Here is a 20,491-nt window from a genome sequence, read left to right on the forward strand (position 1 = left end):
TCTCCATTATTTGCCGTAAGCTAAAGATCTAGTCTTGACAACCTCTAAGAGGCCTAAACCGACACTGATTTTCATCCAATTCGTCCTCAGCTAATACTCGCACTTTCCTTTCAACAATACCTGAGAAGATCTTACCCACAACGCTGATTAAAGAGATACCTCTGTAGTTGTTACAATCTTTTCTGTTTCCATGTTTAAAGATTGGTGTGATTACTGCTTTTGTCCAGTCTGATGGAAACTGTCCCGAATCCCAAGCCATTTCAATTATCCTGTGTAGCCATTTAAGACCTGACATTCCACTGTGTTTGATGAGTTCCGACTTAATTTCATCCACCCCAGCCGCTTTATTGCACTGCAATCTATTGACCATTTTTTCCACTTCCTCAAATGTGATCCTATTTCCATCATCATTCCTATCCCATTCTACCTCGAAATCTGAAACATTACTGATCGCATTTTCACCTACATTGAGCAACTCTTCAAAATATTCCCTCCGTCTGCCCAAGGCATCCACAGGATTCACCAGCAGTTTTCCTGACCTGTCCAAAATACTTGTCATTTCCTTCTTACCTCCCTTTCGAAGACTGCTAATTACACTCCAGAATGGTTTTCCAGCAGCTTGACCCATAGTCTCCAACCTGTTTCCAAAGTCTTCCCACGATTTCTTCTTGGATGCTGCAATTATCTGTTTGGCTTTGTTTCTTTCTTCAACATAACTTTCTCTGTCTACCTGGGTTCTGGTATGTAGCCATTTTTGATACGCCTTCTTTTTCCTTTTACAGGCTGCCTTGACTGTATCATTCCACCAAGCTGTTTGCTTCATCCTACTTTTACAGACAACTGTTCCAAGACATTCTTTAGCCACTTCTAGTACTGTGCCCCTGTACCTTGTCCATTCCTTTTCCAATGACTGTAATTGACTACATTCAACTATATGGTACCTTTCTGAGATCGCTGTTATGTACTTGTGCCTGATTTCCTTATCCTGAAGTTTCTCCACTCTTGTCCTCCTACATATGGACCTGACCTCCTGCACTTTCGGCCTCACAATCCCAATTTCACTGCAGATTAAATAATGATCAGTGTCATCAAAGAATCCCCTGAATACACGTGTGTCCCTCACAGCCTTCCTGAATTCCTGATCTGTTATTATATAGTCAGTGACAGATCTGGTTCCCCTGCCTTCCCAAGTATACCGGTGAATGTTCTTATGTTTAAAAAAGGAGTTTGTGATTACTAAGCCCATACTGGCACAGAAATCCAAGAGCTGTTTCCAGTTCCTGTTGGCCTCAATATCCTCTCCAAATTTACCCATAACCTTTTCATACCCTTCTGTTCGATTTCCAATCCTGGCATTAAAATCACCCATGAGCAGAACACTGTCCTTGTCCTTTACTCTAACAACTATATCACTGAGTGCGTCATAAAAACTATCCATCTTACCTTGATCTGTCCCTTCACAATGCGAATAGACTGACACAATCCTAATTTTCTTGCTAGACACTGTCAAATCTATCCACATCAGTCGTTCGTTTACATACCTTATTGCAACTACGCTGGGTTCCATTTCTTTCCTGATGTAAAGCCCTACACCCCATTACCCTATTCCTGCTTTGACTCCTGACAGGTAGACCTTGTATTCTCCCACTTCCTCTTCTTTCTCACCCCTTACCCGAATGTCACTAACAGCTAAAACGTCCAGCCCCATCTTACTTGCAGCCTCTGCCAGCTCTACCTTCTTACCAGAGTAGCCCCCATTGATATTAATAGCTCCCCATCTCGTTACCATTCGTTTGCCGAGTCGTATCTTAGGAGTCCCTGGTTTGTCAATTAGAGGTGGGACTCCGTCACCTCCAAAGGTCCGAGGCATTTTGCTCTGATTATTGCCAGCATCATATTTATAGTACCAGGGAAGCAGGTTGCTAGCCTTACTGGCCCCGGGTCCCATTGAGTTTTACCCCTAACCGCTGAGGGACTAACCGGTGGATTTGGTAGTCTTTGCCGTATGAGCACAAAGGTGGCGACGACTCGGAATATGTCCGAGATGCCCAGCCTTATTCCAAAGTAACTGGTATCCTGACTGTCAGGACCACTTACTTGGCCACTCATACGTTGCCCGTGGTTCATGAACTAGGACATGATGCCAGGAACCCACACCATGAACCATTAAATAAACATTAGGTGATAATATCATGGATTGTGTAATAACAGTATAAATTTCAAGGTTAAAAATTGTCACCTGGCTATCGACCAGCGCTGCCCCCGACACCCACTGGTCGTGACTATCCAGATCTCCATTCCGACCTCCATCAAGATGGATGGTCGGTCGTCTTTGTCTGGACCCCAGGTCACGTTGGGATCCCAGTGAACGAATATGCTGACCTGTTGGCCACGTTAGCTACCAGATCGGCGACTTTGGAGTTTAAAGGTTCAGAACATGGCCTGCAGTCGACCCTCCACCATCAGCTGAGCACCGCTTGGTGTGCCCTGCTTTCTCCGAACAAACTGCAAGAAATAAGCCACTGTTCCATGTGGCACTCTTCCCTTCGTGCTTCTCACAGAGAATGTGCCATTCTCTGCCAGCTTCACATTTAGAGATAGGAAGATAGTGGAACAGGAGGGGAAAATTGCTGCCCTTCAGGCTGAGCTAGATCAGGCTAGGGAAGATCTGGACAGGTTAAGGAGGGAGAAGGGCAAAGAGAGGTGGAAAGTGGCAACAGGTAGCAGAAGGAACAGGCCTAGAACTAAGTCTGACAGTTTTGTGGTGAATGTCAAAAATAAGTTTGACCTGTTGCTTCAGTTAGAAACTGATGAGCCTCAAGCAGAGGTAGGTGGAGACAGGACACAACAAACTTTCAATAGGAAACTGAAAAAGAATGTAGGAAAGTCATTGAAAAGGAAGAAAGTTTTGTTGTTAGGCAGTTCTCATGCCAGAGGTGTAGGCCAACTTCTGCAGGAGGAATTAGGACCAGAATACCAGGTCACAAATTTTTTGAAACCAAGTGCTAGTCTGGATCAGGTGACAGAGGATTTAGGTTCACTCTGTAAAGGATTTACCAGGGAAGACACCGTGGTTATTGTGGGAGGGCCAGGGAACAGCACCGACAGAGATCCTGGGTACAGTATAGAGTGTGACCTGGTAAAGATTGCGTCGGCATCGAGACACACCAATGTTGAATTTGTATCTGTCCTGAGACGCCATGACCGGCCTCATTTGAACTCTTCTGTTGGGAGAGTTAATTTGGAGTTGTAACGGCTGCTTCGGTCGGGGGCGGGGGCTCATATTGGTGTGGTTCCTGTTGATTATCTCAGTAGGTGGGACTATACCAGGCACGGCCTACATCTCAACAGGAAAGGGAAGGGGAAACTGGCTGGGGTAATAGCAGGAAATTTAAGGGGGGGAGGCACTGCCATGAATGGTAAAATACCAGTGGTTACAGGTGTTGGAGCAGCACCTTTTTTAGGATAGGTAAGACAGAAAGATGTCAAGTTCTACGAGAGGTCAGGATTGAAACAAATCTTCAGTTTAGGAAAGAAATTAAACAGCACAGTTCTAGCACATTGGATCACCAATCACAGCTATCAATTATAAATTTTCACCAATCACCAGAAATTTTATCTCCACCAAGTTGTATCTCAGTCCTAGGTAATTTCATTGATGAATTAAAGTCACCCAACCCAGTTGACATAATCTGCCTCTCTGAACACCGTGTGACCACTGGTATAGGAACTAGGCCTAAGCACAATGAGAAACTCAGACAGGAGAGTACTGCAAATGTTAGAATAAGGAAAGGTTCTCAGAAAAGTATAATTAAAAATAATGGAAGTATATTTCATGAAAATACTGGGAGTTTAAAGAATAAAGTAGATGAGCTTCTGGTTTGTTTAGAAGATTTAGAAGCTGAGAATGAAATAGATATACTATGCCTGTCTGAGCATCACATTGTTACTGATATGGATAAGGTAAATGTAAGTGGATATAAGCTCTCTGCACATGTAATGAGAGAAAATATGGAGAAAGGAGGAGTTGCCATATATGTCAAAAGTTATCATTGTGCAAAAAGTATAGAAACAAAAAAGTTTTGTGTAGAGAAACATATAGAAGCATGTGCCTGTGAGCTTAAATTAAATAAAGGCACATTTATAATTGTAACTGTATATAGGTCCCCATCAGGAAATTTTCATCTATTTCTGAAAAATTTGGACTCCTTGTTGTGCTATCTGTCAGACAGGGGGAAGCAAATCATTATTTGTGGGGACTTCAATGTAGATTCTCTGAAAGAGGGTAATAGGAAAAATGACCTTGAAGTATTACTCGGTTCTTTCAATTTGACACCCGTTATTGATTTTCCTACTCGGGTGGTAAAGGATAGCAGCTCACTGATAGATAACTTCTTTATAGACCAAGATAAGTTTAACCAGATAAATGCTCAGCCTGTTGAGAATGGTCTTTCTGATCATGGTGCACAGCTAGTTACAATATATGACATAGCTCCATTCAGCAATACTAAACAGTCCTCCAAAGAAGTACGTTCAGTCAACGATTTAACAATTGCAAATTTCAGGGAAAGCCTACAGCAGATAGACTGGGATGAGGTGTACCGTGAACCTGATGCCAATTTAAAATGCAATTTATTTCATGACATTTTTCTAAATGCATTTGAAAACTGCTTCCCCAAGAAAATAGTTAAATATACTTGTAAGAAACCTTGTAACAAACCATGGCTTACTAAGGGTATAAAAATATCTTGTAACCGGAAAAGGGAAATGTATCTGACAGCAAGAAAGAGTAGTGACCCAGAAACTATCAAAAATTATAAAAACTACTGTGTTATATTAAGAAAAGTTATTAAAAAATCCAGGAGTATGTGTATCATGTCTGAAATCAGCAACTCTGATAATAAAATTAAAACAATTTGGAATATTATTAAAAGAGAAACAGGTCAACCAAGAGCACAGGAAGACAGTATTACCATCAAATTGAATGAAAACTTTACGAACAAAAAGTCAGAAGTTGAAAATATTTTTAATAATCATTTTCTAAATGTTGTGGATATAGTAGGATCCAGGTGTTCATTAGAAGATGCTAGGCTGTTAATGGAAGAGGCCATACCTATGCAATTTGATACAATTGAAATCTCACCCACTTCTCCCTCTGAAATTAGGAAAATAATAAACTTGCTTAAAAGCAAAAACTCACATGGAATTGATGGCATTTCCAGCAAAATACTAAAAGCTTGTTCTCAACAGATCAGTATGATTCTCAGCCACCTGTGTAATAGCTCTCTGGAACAGGGCATTTTCCCTGATAGACTGAAATATGCTATTGTTATACCTTTGCATAAAAAGGGGGATAGATCTGATGTCAACAATTACCGTCCAATCTCCCTTCTAACAGCTTTATCCAAAATTTTTGAGAAAGTTATGTATTCAAGAGTAGCTTCACATATCTGTAAAAATGAAGTACTAACAAAATGTCAGTTTGATTTCCAGAAAGGTTTTTCAACAGAAAATGCCATATATGCTTTCACCAGTCAAATTTTGAATGATCTGAATAACCGAACACCACCCATTGGGATTTTTTGTGATCTGTCAAAGGCTTTTGATTGTGTAAATCATGAAATTCTGCTAGACAAGCTCAAGTGTTGTGGCATGAGTGGGACAGTGTACAAATGCTTTAATTCGTACCTAACTGGAAGAGTGCAGAAAGTTGAAATAAGTAGTTCTCGTAACATGCAAAGATCAGCACATTCCTCAAACTGGGGAACTATCAAGAATGGGGTTCCACAAGGGTCAGTCTTGGGTCCTTTGTTGTTCTTATTATATATTAATGACTTGCCATTCTATATTCATGAAGAGGCAAAGTTAGTTCTCTTTGCTGATGATACAAGTATAGTAATCACGCCTGACAAACAAGAATAAACTGATGAAATTGTCAATACTGTCTTTCAGAAAATTACTAAGTGGTTCCTTGTAAACGGACTCTCACTGAATTTTGATAAGACACAGTACATACAGTTCCGTACAGTGAATGGTATGACGCCATTAATAAATATAGACCTTAATCAGAAGCATATAGCTAAGGTAGAATATTCCAAATGTTTAGGTGTGTCCATTGATGAGAGATTAAATTGGAAGAAACACATTGATGATCTGCTGAAACGTTTGAGTTCAGCTACTTATGCAATAAGGGTCATTGCAAATTTTGGTGATACACATCTTAGTAAATTAGCTTACTACGCCTATTTTCACTCATTGCTTTCATATAGCATCATATTTTGGGGTAATTCATCACTGAGGAATAAAGTATTTATTGCACAAAAGCGTGTAATCAGAATAATAGCTGGAGTCCACCCAAGATCATCCTGCAGACATTTATTTAAGGATCTAGGGATATTCACAGTAGCTTCTCAGTATATATACTCTCTTATGAAATTTGTTATTAACAACCAAACCCAATTAAAAAGTAATAGCAGTGTGCATAACTACAATACTAGGAGAAAGGATGATCTTCACTATTCAAGATTAAATCTAACTTTGGCACAGAAAGGGGTGAATTATACTGGCACTAAAGTCTTTGGTGACTTACCAAATAGTATCAAAAGTCTGACAGATAACCAACAAGTATTTAAGAAGAAATTAAAAGAATTTCTGAATGACAACTTCTTCTACTCCATAGAGGAATTTTTAGATATAAATTAAGAAAAAATAGAAAAAAAATAAAAAAAAATAAAAAAAATAAAAAAAGTTGTTATATTAACTTAAGTATGTTGTTAAATTAACCTAATTATGTCATGTATTGGAAAATTTGACTCGTTCCACATCATTACGAAATATCGTATTCATGATCCATGGAACTAGTATTAATCTAATCTAATCTAATCTAATCTGGCCCCACTCGGCTGACCCACAGCCACAGCCTACAACATGAGGATTCACCCCACTGTCGGTGTGGTGCCAATCTGATGGGTGTCCACATCCTTCTGGAACGCTCTAAACTGGCCACTGTACCGTCAAACCCTAAACCTGCAGATACGCTGCCTCTGGTGCTAGTGAATGACGTCAGAGTGGCTGGTCTGGTTTCACATTTTACCCATAAAGTTGGTTTCTACTCCTCTCTGTGAGGGAGGGCACAATGGCATCGTCAGTCACTTGAGGGTTGGAGGGGTACCCCCTCTCCTGCTCCAACCCAGGGGATGGTCGGTGATCCAGCCTGGCTTTTGCCCTTCCCACCTCTCAAGTCCTTATTCTTTTACTCATATATCGTTGGTTTACTGTCTCATCGGTGCTATTGTCTTCCCTGACGTTTTATAAACTTGCCTGTTTTGCTAGTTTTTATTGTGATAATGGAGGGAGAGGAAACGCCAGTCGCATGCAGAGGGTGCACCTCAGACATGACATGTTTTGGATGCCTCCAGCTATTTTCTGAGTGGAGAAACACACCCCCATTCTCCCGCTTACCCGTCACTCACTTCTGCTTGCTTCTACTAGTATCTTTTGGTTTTATTGATCCTCAGTTACAACACGTTCATCAGGGTTTGCCTTCTGCGTCCTTCCACTCTGAGAACACTTCCCCACTTGGCACATATAGGATGGACCGACTGATAACCATGTAGTTTGGTCTCTTAAACCCCACCAATCCTACAGACAACGGGCATCAGAGTAATAAGTAAAAATAGTAACTCGGTTTACTATAAAAATCTCTTTCAGGAATTAAAGTTTATACTAATATCATGGAGCACATTTAATAACCTTTTATCTACATTAAGAAAACATCAGTTGGTAGTCCCCTAAAGTTCTGGTTATGATTATAGAGCATGATCAAACTTGACGTTAAATATAGAAGGAAAAAACAAATGGAAAACTCAGAATAACATTTTCTTCCTGGGAATAAAAATGTGCTGTAAACTGCTCAAGGAAAATAAGAGGACAAATAAGACCAATAAATTTGTGAAATACATCTTACATCGTTACGATATATATTACATTTTCCTATACAACTGAATACTAATTGGCAGAAATGTGTCATAAATTAATAGTAAAAATTGATTCGAGAACATACTTTCACAATGTAATACATCGTACTGCAGTATCTTAATCTTAGGTCAATTACGTGTAACATTAATCTACTTTCAGCTCCTTGAACTCAATATTTACTATAGAAAAGTATGAAAGACAGGTGCGTGTGTATGTCTGTGTGTACAAAAGTAATAAAATTTTTAACCAAGTAAACCCTTAAGTACCTTTGGCTTCTATGTTCGAATAAGATTAGCTTTCGGTTTCCTCTTTTTGCTAAGATAAATATCTAGTACCACTTTAAAAAGAATCCATGGAGCATAAACAAGTAACTAACTTCACCACAGAGCCTAGAGAAAAAGATACAATGCGAAAGTACAGTGTAATGCACGTGACATATAGGAATACATCCATAATAATAGTAATGCACTCTTATTATAGTGACTGAAACGGTAGTGATATGTCAAATGTACTACATATCTGTCGCTATGGAAAAACCTATTATAAATTCTAAAAATAATTTAATTTCTTATACAGGGTGTTACAAAAAGGTACGGCCAAATTTTCAGGAAACGTTCCTCACACACAAAGAAATGAAAAATGTTATGTGGACATGTGTCCAGAAACGCTTACTTTCCATGTTAGAGCTCATTTTATTACTTCTCTTCAAATCACATTAATCATGGAATGGAAACACACAGCAACAGAACGTACCAGGGTGACTTCAAACACTTTGTTACAGGAAATGTTCAAAATGTCCTCCATTAGCGAGGATACATGCATCCACCCTCTGTTGCATGGAATCCCTGATGCGCTGATGCAGCCCTGGAGAATGGCGTATTGTATCACAGCCGTCCACAATACGAACACGAAGAGTCTCTGCATTTGGTACCGGGGTTGCGTAGACAAGAGCTTTCAAATGCCCCCATAAATGAAAGTCAAGAGGGTTGAGGTCAGTAGAGCGTGGAGCCCATGGAATTGGTCCGTCTCTACCAATCCATCGGTCACCGAATCTGTTGTTGAGAAGCGTACGAACACTTCGACTGAAATGTGCAGGAGCTCCATCGTACATGAACCACATGTTGTGTCGTACTTGAAAAGGCACATGTTGTAGCAGCACAGGTAGAGTATCCCATATGAAATCATGATAACGTGCTCCATTCTGCGTAGGTGGAAGAACATGGGGCCCTATCGAGACATCACCAACAATGCCTGCCCAAACGTTCACAGAAAATCTGTGTTGATGACGCGATTGCACAATTGCGTGCGGATTCTCGTCAGCCCACACACGATATTGTGAAAATTTACAATTTGATCACGTTGGAATGAAGCCTCATCCGTAAAGAGAACATTTGCACTAAAATGAGGATTGACACATTGTTGGATGAACCATTCGCAGAAGTGTACCCGTGGAGGCCAATCCGCTGCTGATAGTGCCTGCACACGCTGTACATGGTACGGAAACAACTGGTTCTCCCGTAGCACTCTCCATACAGTGACGTGGTCAACGTTACCTTGTACAGCAGCAACATCTCTGACGCTGACATTAGGGTTATCGTCAACTGCACGAAGAATTGCCTCGTCCATTGCAGGTGTCCTCGTCGTTCTAGGTCTTCCCCAGTCGCGAGTCATAGGCTGGAATGTTCCGTGCTCCCTAAGACGCCGATCAATTGCTTCGAACGTCTTCCTCTCGGGACACCTTCGTTCTGGAAATCTGTCTCGATACAAACGTACCGCGCCACGGCTATTGCCCCGTGCTAATCCATACATCAAATGAGCATCTGCCAACTCCTCATTTGTAAACATTGCACTGACTGCAGAACCACGCTCGTGATGAACACTAACCTGTTGATGCTACGTACTGATGTGCTTGATGCTAGTACTGTAGAGCAATGAGTCGCATGTCAACACCAGCACCGAAATCAACATTACCTTCCTTCAACTGGGCCAACTGGCGCTGAATCGAGGAAGTACAGTACGTACTGACGAAACTAAAATGAGCTCTAACATGGAAATTGAGCGTTTCCGGACACATGTCAACATAAAAATCTTTTCTTTAGTTTGTGTGTGAGGAATGTTTCCTGAAAGTTTGGCCGTACCTTTTTGTAACACCCTGTGTACTGAAAATAATAAGTGTGTCTTTTCATGGTGGATGAAACCGGTAATAAAAAAAATAGCTACGCACATGTCGCCTATGTAGCCAAACAGTAACCCCAGGGCCACTCCAATAATCTGAGAGTAGAACAAGACGTCATTGACGGCCTGCCGGTTGTCGCAGACCCAATTCATCTGTGACGTCACCGTCAGGGAGAACCACGTGTCGTCATACTCCCAGCCGTGCTGGCACTTCACAGGTTCCCTGCTGCCGTCAAAGTCAGTCACATCACTCCGGTTGTACATCAGGCACTTGCTGAACGAGGCTCCTTCCCTGTAACAAGCAGGACATAACTTAAGGCGTAAAAGAGGAGCCCACAGCTTACTCATGTGACGCGAAAACAGTGATGATGAGGCGCCATACTCCGAGGAAAGTAGGGAAAGATGCAGGAGACCCGCGCTGATGACTAGGTAAGGCGCTAAAGGAGGTGGTTTGCCATTGCCTTCCTCCAACAGTAATGTGGATGAATGATAATGATGAAGACGACACAACAACACCCAGTCATCTCGAGGCAGGGAAAATCCCTGACCCCGCCGGGCATCGAACCCGGGAGCCCGTGCGCGAGAAGCGAGAACGCTACCGCAAGACCACGAGCTGCGGACCGATAAGAGTGGAAAAATAAATATACGAAATAATTACATCCAGACAAGAAGAGAGATTCTTGATATTACTGAAGAACTTTTCGTCGTGTCATATCAACACGCTATTGTTTTGCGACCTACAGTTGTCTGTTTACACTGTGAAATGCACAAAATGTTTTGAACACCAGTACATGCAAAAATGTAAATTTGGACAGAGATAGGCTCTAGCTTGGGTCCAGCCACTAGCAACTGAACATATTTCCTAAGTACACAAAGTCTCAATATTAATAGTGATTTTTTTTTTTTTCAGTCCTCGTACACGACGTTTCTAAGGGAGCTTAAGAACACGCTTGTAGTAAATGGTCATTCCCCTGTGGTTGAGTTGATGGAGCAGGTTCAAATTCTTCGCAGCGCAAGCAATCGGAATTCGAATCATAATCGCGGACTAACGCGCCACGAGAAATAGTGCCTTTGCAGTGGGTGCAGTATCATTTCTTCTGCACGAATGTAGGTATCTGGCGGACGACATGAAATTTCTGACTCGGTATGCGGACAGATGTCTGAGAAAAGTTATAACAGGAATTACTGGAGCAACAAATGTATTTTATGTACGGACCTAGAAGGGAGATGTTACGTCACGAAGCATCGTTCCAATATACAGGATGGTCCATTGATAGTGACCGGGCCAAATATCTCACGAACTAAGCATCAAAAGAAAAAACTACAAAGAACGAAACTCGTCTAGCTTTAAGGGGGAAACCAGATGGCGCTATGGTTGGCCCGCTAGATGGCGCTGCAATAGATCAAACGGATATCAACTGCGTTTTTTAAAATAGGAACCCCCATTTTTTATTACATATTCGTGCAGTACGTAAAGAAATATGAGTAAACACTCCACTTTTTTCCCTTTGTAATAGTCACAAACGTACAAGTACGTGGTATCACGTAACATTCCACCAGTGCAGACGGTATTTGCTTCGTGATACATTATCCGTGTTAAAATGGACCATTTACCAATTGCGGAAATGGTCGATATGGTGTTGATGTATGGCTATTGTGATCAAAATGCCCAACGGGCATGTGCTATGTATGCTGCTCGGTATCCTAGACGACATCATCCAAGTGTCCGCACCGTTCGGCGGATAGTTACGTTATTTAAGGAAACAGGAAGTGTTCAGCCGCATGTGAAACGTCAACCACGACCTGCAACAAATGATGATGCCCAAGTAAGTGTTTTAGCTGCTGTCGCGGATAATCCGCACATCAGTAGCAGACAAATTACGCGAGAATCGGGAATCTCAGAAACGTCGGTGTTGAGAATGCTACATCAACATCGACTGCACCCGTACCATATTTCTATGCACCGGGAATTGCATGGCGATAACTTTGACCGTCGTGTACAGTTCTGCCACTGGGCACAAGAGAAATTACGGGACGATGACAGATTCTTTGCACGCGTTCTATTTAGCGACGAAGCGTCACTCCTCAACAGCGATAACGTAAACCGGCATAATATGCACTATTGGGCAACGGAAAATCCACGATGGCTGCGACAAGTGGAACATCAGCGACCTTGGCGGGTTAATGTATGGTGCGGCATTATGGGAGGATAATTGGTCCCCATTTTATGGATGACAATCTAAATGGTGCAATGTATGCTGATTTCCTACGTAATGTTCTACCGATGTTGCTACAAGAGGTTGCACTGTATGACAGAATGGCGATGTTCTTCCAACATGATGAATGTCCGGCACATAGCTCGCGTGCGGTGAAGCGGTATTGAATAGTATACTTCATGACAGGTGGATTGGTCGTCGAAGCACCATACCGTGGCCCGCACGTTGACAGGATATGACGTTGCCGGATTTCTTTCTATGGGGAAAGTTGAAGGATATTTGCCATCGTGATCCACCGATAACGCCTGGCAACATGCGTCAGCGCATTGTCAATGCATGTGTCAACATTACGGAAGGTGAACTACTCGCTGTTGAGAGGAATGTCGTTACATGTATTGCCAAAAGCATTGAGGTTGACGGACATAATTTTGAGCATTTATTGCATTAATGTGGTATTTACAGGTAATCGCGCTTTAACAGCATGTGTTCTCAGAAATGACAAGTTCACAAAGGTACATGTATCACATTGGAACAACCGAAATAAAATGTTCAAACGTACTTGCGTTCTGTATTTTAATCTAAAAAACCTACCTGTTATCAACTGTTCGTCTAAAATTGTGAGCGATACGTTTGTGACTCTTGCAGCGCCATCTATCACAAATCGAAAAAAGTGGTCCAAGTAAAACATTCATATTTCTTTACGTACCACAGGAATATGTAACAAAAATGGGGGTTCCTATTTAAAAATACGCAGTTGACATCCGTTTGACCTATGGCAGCGCCATCTAGCGGGCCAACCATAGCGCCATCTGGTTTCCCCCTTCAAGCTAGACAAGTTTCATTCTTTGTAGTTTTTTCGTTTGACGCTTATTTCGTGAGATATTTGGCCCGGTCACGATCAGTGGACCACCCTCTATATCAGACGGTGGAGGTGAAACTTCCTGGCAGATTAAAACTGTGTGCCCGACCGAGACTCGAACTCGGGACCTTTGCCTTTCGCGGGCAAGTGCTCTACCAACTGAGCTACGGAAGCGTGACTCACAGCTGTACTTCTGCCAGTATCTCGTCTCCTACCTTCCAAACTTTACAGAAGCTAAACCTCATTCTGGAGACGGTGGAGGTGCTCATCAGGCAACAAGTGTTAAATGATCAAACGTTTATTCCCTTCGAAAATGGTGTAAATGATCAACATCAGTGTGGGGTTCGACACCCATGGACCCGAAGACACACTTGTATTCCATGTGTCGTGGGAGCAAACTGCCTCCTAAAGGTACATTGGGGAACGTCTTGTCATGCCTGAAATTCAAGGTGGGTCATTCATAAAAGTTGCCGGCTAGAGACTGTCGTGAAGTGTACGTCTTCCTATCACGCTCGAGACGTGATCTGTAGGCGGCAAGCCGGCCGCTGTAGCCGAGCGGTTCTAGGCGCTTCAGTTCGGAACCGCGCTGCAGCTACGGTCGCAGGTTCGAATCCTGCTGCGGGCATGGATGTGTGTGATATCCTTAGGTTGGTTAGGTTTAAGTGGTTCTAAGTCTACGGGACTGATGACCTCAGATGTTAAGTCCCTTAGTGCTCAGAGCCATTTGATCCCACTGGGATACAATAAAATGATTAACAGCTCGAGCATACAGGATAAGTCTTCCGTCGTTCTTACGGTAATAACTGGATGTATCGGATTGCAATATTCGCTATCTGTTTCTCAATTATATCATGAATTGTGGTGTATATCGTTCCCTAGCAGTACTGACTATAAACCCCACACGTTATTCTAACCACTTCTTTTTGAGCAGTGAATACTTTTTGCCTGAGTGTTGAGTTACCCCAAAATAGTATTCCGTATGACATCAAGGAGTGAAGGTATGCAAAGAATATTAGCTAGCTAATTTTTATATCCTCTAACTTAGCAATTATTCTGATAGTACAAGTTGATGAACCTAGTCGCTTTAGGAGATACAAAATATGAATTTTCTAATTAAGATCCTTGTCTAGATGTACACCCAAAAACTTAGTATGCTCTACCCTGGCTACTGTCTTCTGCTGATGTGTACTGTGTTTCTTCAAAGTTCAGAGCAAGCCCATTTGCAGAAAACCAATCAATAACTTTTCCAAAGACTATGTTAGAAATATTAACGTTAGATTTTAGGATTAAAACAACAGGTTTTATTCCAGTGTAAATGCGATGACAGACCATTTAACTAAGATAAAATATGTGACACATTAATTAATGGACCGTATACAAATTACAATAGTTGTTCACAGAAGAAAATAAACTGAACAATACATATTCGAAAGAGGTGTAATTTACAGCAGGGCCTGGCTGGGATTATGAGAAGTATCTGCAGTATGAAGTGGCGAGTAAGGGAACTGCATCTGGTCATTCAGTACTAAGCTTAGGCTGATGGATACATGTTAATTCATTCCAAATTATTTCGAGATAGTTCGTCTTCCTTCCTTTATTTTATCTTAGTTAAATTATCTTACATAGCATTTACACTGAAACAATCCCTCTTGTTTTATTCTTAAACCTAACGTTTACATTTTACATGTCTGGAAATAGAGATACTCTCTAGATGCACTAGTTTAAAATACATGAGGCAACAAAATTTCACTGCAGCACATACTTATCTTTGTACCTGACGGTTCCATAAGAGCCGTTTGTGCAAAAATAATAAATACTGTAGAATTTTACATCAAAGTTGTGTGTGTTCCCATTCATACTGTATAAAACATGCTACCAAGAATCGATCGATGAAAGCTAAAACATTTCCTGCTACAAACCTCGGTATGGTGAGGTTCTTCCACTCCTCAACTGAAAGGTTGGAAAGTTCCCTGCCAGGGACGTAGCACCAGTGATCAGGAGTCTGCATAGCCAGGTAGAACATGTTGACGCTCATCAGGTCGAAGCATGAGGCAAAGCAAACGAAGACGATGTTCAGCCTCGTCTGGAACTTCCCCCTGGACCCAATGGCATCCAGGACCTCTTCGAATGCTGGAGAAGCCTTTGTTTTTGTACTGCATTCATGGATTCCAGTCCTCTCCTGAAAATGAATAACCAAGCAGCGGTGACAGGGAAAGGTAGTGAGTCCCCAGGAAAGCAGAAGACATTTGTTTTTTGTTTGTACCGGCTAGCCGGTATAGAATGTGGGCAACAATTTTATGTCTCTATAGAATTATCTAGTTCTGTTTCCAGTGACCAACAGCAGCAAAGTTACAAGTTTCATTGTCGGTAATGAGCCTAATTTATAATTGTACATTGTTTGCTGTGGCAAAAGTAGCTAATTTCTTATGACAAAATGTTAATGAGTTTTATTTATTTATGTCTATGTATAATCACTCAGTCCATCCTGTTTGCTGTCTTCTTTTACAATTACTGTTTTTTTTTTCTTTGTTGGATTCAATTCTTATATGCCTGTGACTCACTCATGTCAATATTTGGTGTTTGAGGTATTATTAGCATGTCCAGTAGCTGATGATCGATTGAGGTGGAGCTGTAACGAGGTACGATTTGATGGTAGACTTATGATGGATTCTAGAGGGGGAGAAGTTGCTGCTGGTCAATTTTTCCACTGTCAGGATGCATCAGTTGCATGACATAGTCTTCGTTCGACTCTTATACAGCCACGTGTTCTGTATATGATTTAAAGCACTGTCTACTTGCGACTGTTAACGGTAAACCTGTCAGTCATCAGTATACTTTTAGACGAACAGGACGCATTTGGGGGGAAAAGCAGGACTTTCGCCTTGGCGCCGCGAGGCATTTCAGCGAGACTTGGCGGCTGGGGCTACACGGGCCGCGAGACTGTCAGTGTAGTAGCTCTATCTCATAGTTTGTGATTGTACATGGATGAGAATGCAGTCTTTTAGGATGACGATTTCCCCCAGTACTGTGATGCTTTTCTTTCCATCAGCTGTTATAGCTTGTTTTGGCTTTGGTTAGGGCAATTTTTTTTTTATTACCTGTGTGTAGTGGTGTCTGACGTCAAAAATGGATATGCTATACTCTTGCAGGTAACACACTTTTTTTAAATTCATCTCTGTCCAACACCAGGATCTAGTCAGTTGGACATTTTTACCCCTAGCTTGTAGGTGTTGAGTAGAGTTTGAGTGTTTCTGGTGCTGGTTTCGAGTGGTATAAATCTTTATTATACTGTGCATACATTTGTGTAATTATGGCGGATCTTTGTGATTAATTACGTAATTAGGAGAGATATTTGAGTAAGTTTGGTGTGGTATCACGAATTTTTTTCCAGCTGGATAACGCAAGCTTTATGGTATAGTTACTTTTTGCGATTTTAAGCCCTCCTTGTGCAGCGCTATGCATGTTGTTGTTGTTGCGGTCCTCAGTCCTGAGACTGGTTTGATGCAGCTCTCCATGCTACTCTATCCTGTGCAACTTCATCTCCCAGTGCCTACTGCAACCTACATCCTTCTGAATCTGTTTAGTGTATTCATCTCTTCGTCTCCCTCTACGATTTTTACCCTCCACACTGCCCTCCAATACTAAATTGGTGATCCCTTGATGCCTCAGAACATGTCCTACCAACCGATCCCTTCTTCTAGTCAAGTTGTGCCACAAACGTCTCTTCTCCCCAATCCCATTCAATACCTCCTCATTAGTTATATGATCTACCCATCTAATCTTCAGCATTCTTCAGCACCACATTTCGAAAGCTTCTATTCTCTTCTTGTCCAAACTAGTTATCGTCCATGTTTCACTTCCATACATGGCTACGCTACATACAAATACTTTCAGAAACGGCTTCCTGACACTTAAATCTATACCTGATGTTAACAAATTTCTCTTCTTCAGAAACGCTTTCCTTGCCATTGCCAGTCTACATTTTATATCCTCTCTACTTCAACCATGCGCAATGAATATAGATGTGAAATTAGGACCGATCTTTATAATTAATTAAGTAATTAGGATGGATAATTGAGTCAGCTTGCCAAGCAAAATAAATGAAGTACACTAACTTAACCTTCCTCTACCGCATGTAGACAGTTTCTGTTAGGAGGTGGACTTAGGATTTACATTCAATAGAATCAGGGTTCAAGTGGCTGGCAAGTTGCATTTTTTTTTACTTGCACAGTGTGTTTGTGCGTTGAATTATTTTCAGGTGTTCGAATGCATTATTTCAGTGATCTCTCAACATTCTGCGTGGTGTCTGTTTGCACTATATCGTGTCTCCCTACCACTTTCGCGCAACGACGCTCTGAGCGTGTTTTTTAGGGAATTGACTAGTTTTAACCTGGGACCTGTTGCTGGTAAGGAGACGTCAGACCACACATGACATGTAGAATTCAGAAGAGTTCAGTGAGACTAGCGATGATATAACCAAATACTTAATGATTTCAGCGTCAGCTCCACTGCACTCCCTGTAAAAGAACCTTAATACTAACTAAATTTAGTGGAAGGGGTTCAAGGCTTTCCTATTTTTAGTTAGCTGGTAAAATAACGTCGAAAAAGCAGTTAAGTTTACCATTGGAAATTTTATTCTACTCACAAAACATCGTTCATAAATTGCACTAATGATAAAAGGAAATGTTTTAATACAGGATGGTAACAACCAACTACGTTCAACAAAAATGTGAACGAATATTCTTTCCAAGTTTTACAATGGATCGAAGGATGACCTATGCCATATCACATCTATAATCTAGGTTTAAATTAAGTTTCACGAAAGAGAAAACTATCAAAATGGTCTACAGTGACCCTCAATTATCTTTAATTACTTATCTAACTTGTCATAAATTACAGTGTCTGATGTGGCTTCTCAATAACTATATAACAGAGAGATCATCGCGTTTCAGATTTTTACTTCAAGTGGTAAATGTGAACACCATGAGCTTTAATTGACGAACGACACTAGTATTACGCATAAAGGGGGTGTACCAGATGAGACTTCTGCAGTTCTGAGTGAAGCTTTGTGCGCTGTTATGCGGCATCGCGTGTGTTCATTACCTTGTCGGTGTTCGTCAGGGGGCGGAGGACAGCACAGCTCCACTCACCTCGCTGTCTCGGAAGCAACTCTCTCCTAACTTCTCCTTACTACTATTTATCGAAGTTGGTTTAAAAAACTATCTGGCTGTGTTTTCATCTGACCAATCAGGGTCTGAATGTTAACCTTAAGCTCCGCCTACAAAAATTCTGTCTATCCAATGAGAAACGTTATACTTTTCGTGGTGGGGCAATGTTTTTAAAGTTTGCAAAGTAACAGAGACGTGAAAAAGTCTCACGCTAAAACTTGCAGCTGGTGTGGTTCTTTTAGCGTTATCGTAATATCTATACTGTTCTTCTGGAGGGCTCCAGCTTTTAACACCGGCTGGGGGGTGGTCCTAACGTAACAGAGACGCGAAAAAGTCTCACGCTAAAACTTGCGGGTGGTGTGGTGCTAGCAGTTAGCTGGCGACGTGGGCGTCCATCCGTCCCTTATCGTAGGGCCTTCCAGCGTAACACGGTTCTGCTCTCAGCTTCTGTTCTCGTTTCCCCCTCGGAACTGCGTCTGTCCCACAGTGGGAAGGTATGACATGCATTTAGGCATTCTTGTGTTAGTCTGTGGTATTCCTTTTGCTCACTCGTTACTCGTATTGCTTTGGTTAATTTAATGTCACGATTTATTCGGAGCTATGTGATATACTACTGGATGTGCTTATCATGTCAGGGTTTTCATGGAAGGTGTTGGATTTGCCTGTCACCTTACATATCACCACCCTTCGAACTTAATTTTTGCACTGAGGTTAGGCAATGATTGAATCATTGTCTAAGTCAGTCAAAAATTATTGCTTTAGCTAAATTTTGTTGCCTACTGTTCAGCCACATTATTCTGGTTCTAAGCTAGTTTGTATTACTAATTTATATTTTTATATTCTTCCACATTATAATTAAAAATGACAAGAGAAGAATATTTTTATGCTATTATTAATTTTTAATTATTTTCTTTCTTTATTTAAGTGTGAAGTTTGTTTTTTAAGAAGTTTGTTATCGAAAGTGAGGAGTCTTTCCCATCGATTTTCTTAGAAATATTGTTTTTATAAATGTAGTAATTAAGTAAAATCTGTTCCTAACACTTTTTCTAAATATCATGTACAAGTAAAATGTTTTTGTTTCTAGACACTCATTTCAAACACTTATTTCCAAGAATTGCTTGGACAAAGAAATATACATACACAAGTATTGAGATATTATCCTAACAAATGGTACAAAGGGAAAGCATCCAACAAGATAATTTTTTATTCTTTGTTTTTATATGGAGAAAATAAGTAAAATATAGTTGTTCTTTTATTTTTATGAGGAGAAAATTAGTGGCATATAGTTTTAGTGTTTATTATGCCTTACGTTTGTTCTTTATATACTGTCCATTTAAGAATTAATGACTTATTTTTATCGATAGTCTATTTTTTATTTAAGTCCATAGTCAATGACTGTTATTTTGTAGTTTATTAGCTGTCTGGTGTGCTTAACTTATTTAGTTTTTCTCACGTTTCTTTTGCACAATTCCTACATCACATAATTTGATTTTACACATTCACACAATCCCATGAATGTTTAAGCATGAGGTTGGCGAATGTTTTTGTACGAAGGTGATGGACTTGAGAGAGATGGATGTGGGCAAGTATTTGATGTACAGCTTCGTTCGTCGTTCCTTGTTGGCTTTGCTATTGTGTGTTGCTGTTGTGGAGGTCCCATAATAGAATGGAGAGGTGAGTGCAGAATCTCGTGGTTTACTGGCTTTGTATGCGTGAAGGTCATCGTTATGTGTCGCTGAAAGCGGTCGTTTTTCGTTGTAATACTTCGCAGACGACTAGTTTACAATAGGATAGGGATTTGGGAAGGTATGGCGTCTATTCTTCACCCATCTTCTTTCTTGGTCTCAATCTTGCGAATCTTCAACTTCTGTTCTTCCTGCTTTTTCTCTGCTTCTTACTTGATTCTTGGTTCTTCTCTGGGCAGGATTTGGAAATATTTATTGATAACTAGTTGCTTTGAAGTTCTCCTCCTAGTAACAGTTTGATAAATTGTTTGGGCATGTCATGTTTACTTTGTATACATTTCCGTCAGTTTCGTGCATCAGTGTGCTGATTAATAGCGGTAGTGTGACTTTTACACATTTTTTTGCCAGTGG

General features: G+C 40.9%; 1 protein-coding gene across 1 annotated transcript in view; it reads right to left on the reverse strand.

Annotated features, from left to right (window-relative positions):
* LOC124606605 (solute carrier family 22 member 7-like) overlaps positions 1 to 20,491 on the reverse strand; it is a 148,801-nt gene that overhangs the window by 92,742 nt on the left and 35,568 nt on the right. Inside the window, exons 2-3 of the mRNA XM_047138589.1 lie at positions 15,147 to 15,406; positions 10,202 to 10,444 (exon numbers count right to left, since the gene is read on the reverse strand). Coding sequence (XP_046994545.1) covers positions 10,202 to 10,444; positions 15,147 to 15,406 — 503 coding nt within the window. The remainder of the gene's footprint in view (positions 1 to 10,201; positions 10,445 to 15,146; positions 15,407 to 20,491) is intronic.

Source organism: Schistocerca americana, chromosome 3 (assembly GCF_021461395.2).
Source record: "Schistocerca americana isolate TAMUIC-IGC-003095 chromosome 3, iqSchAmer2.1, whole genome shotgun sequence".
Lineage (NCBI taxonomy): Eukaryota > Metazoa > Arthropoda > Insecta > Orthoptera > Acrididae > Schistocerca > Schistocerca americana.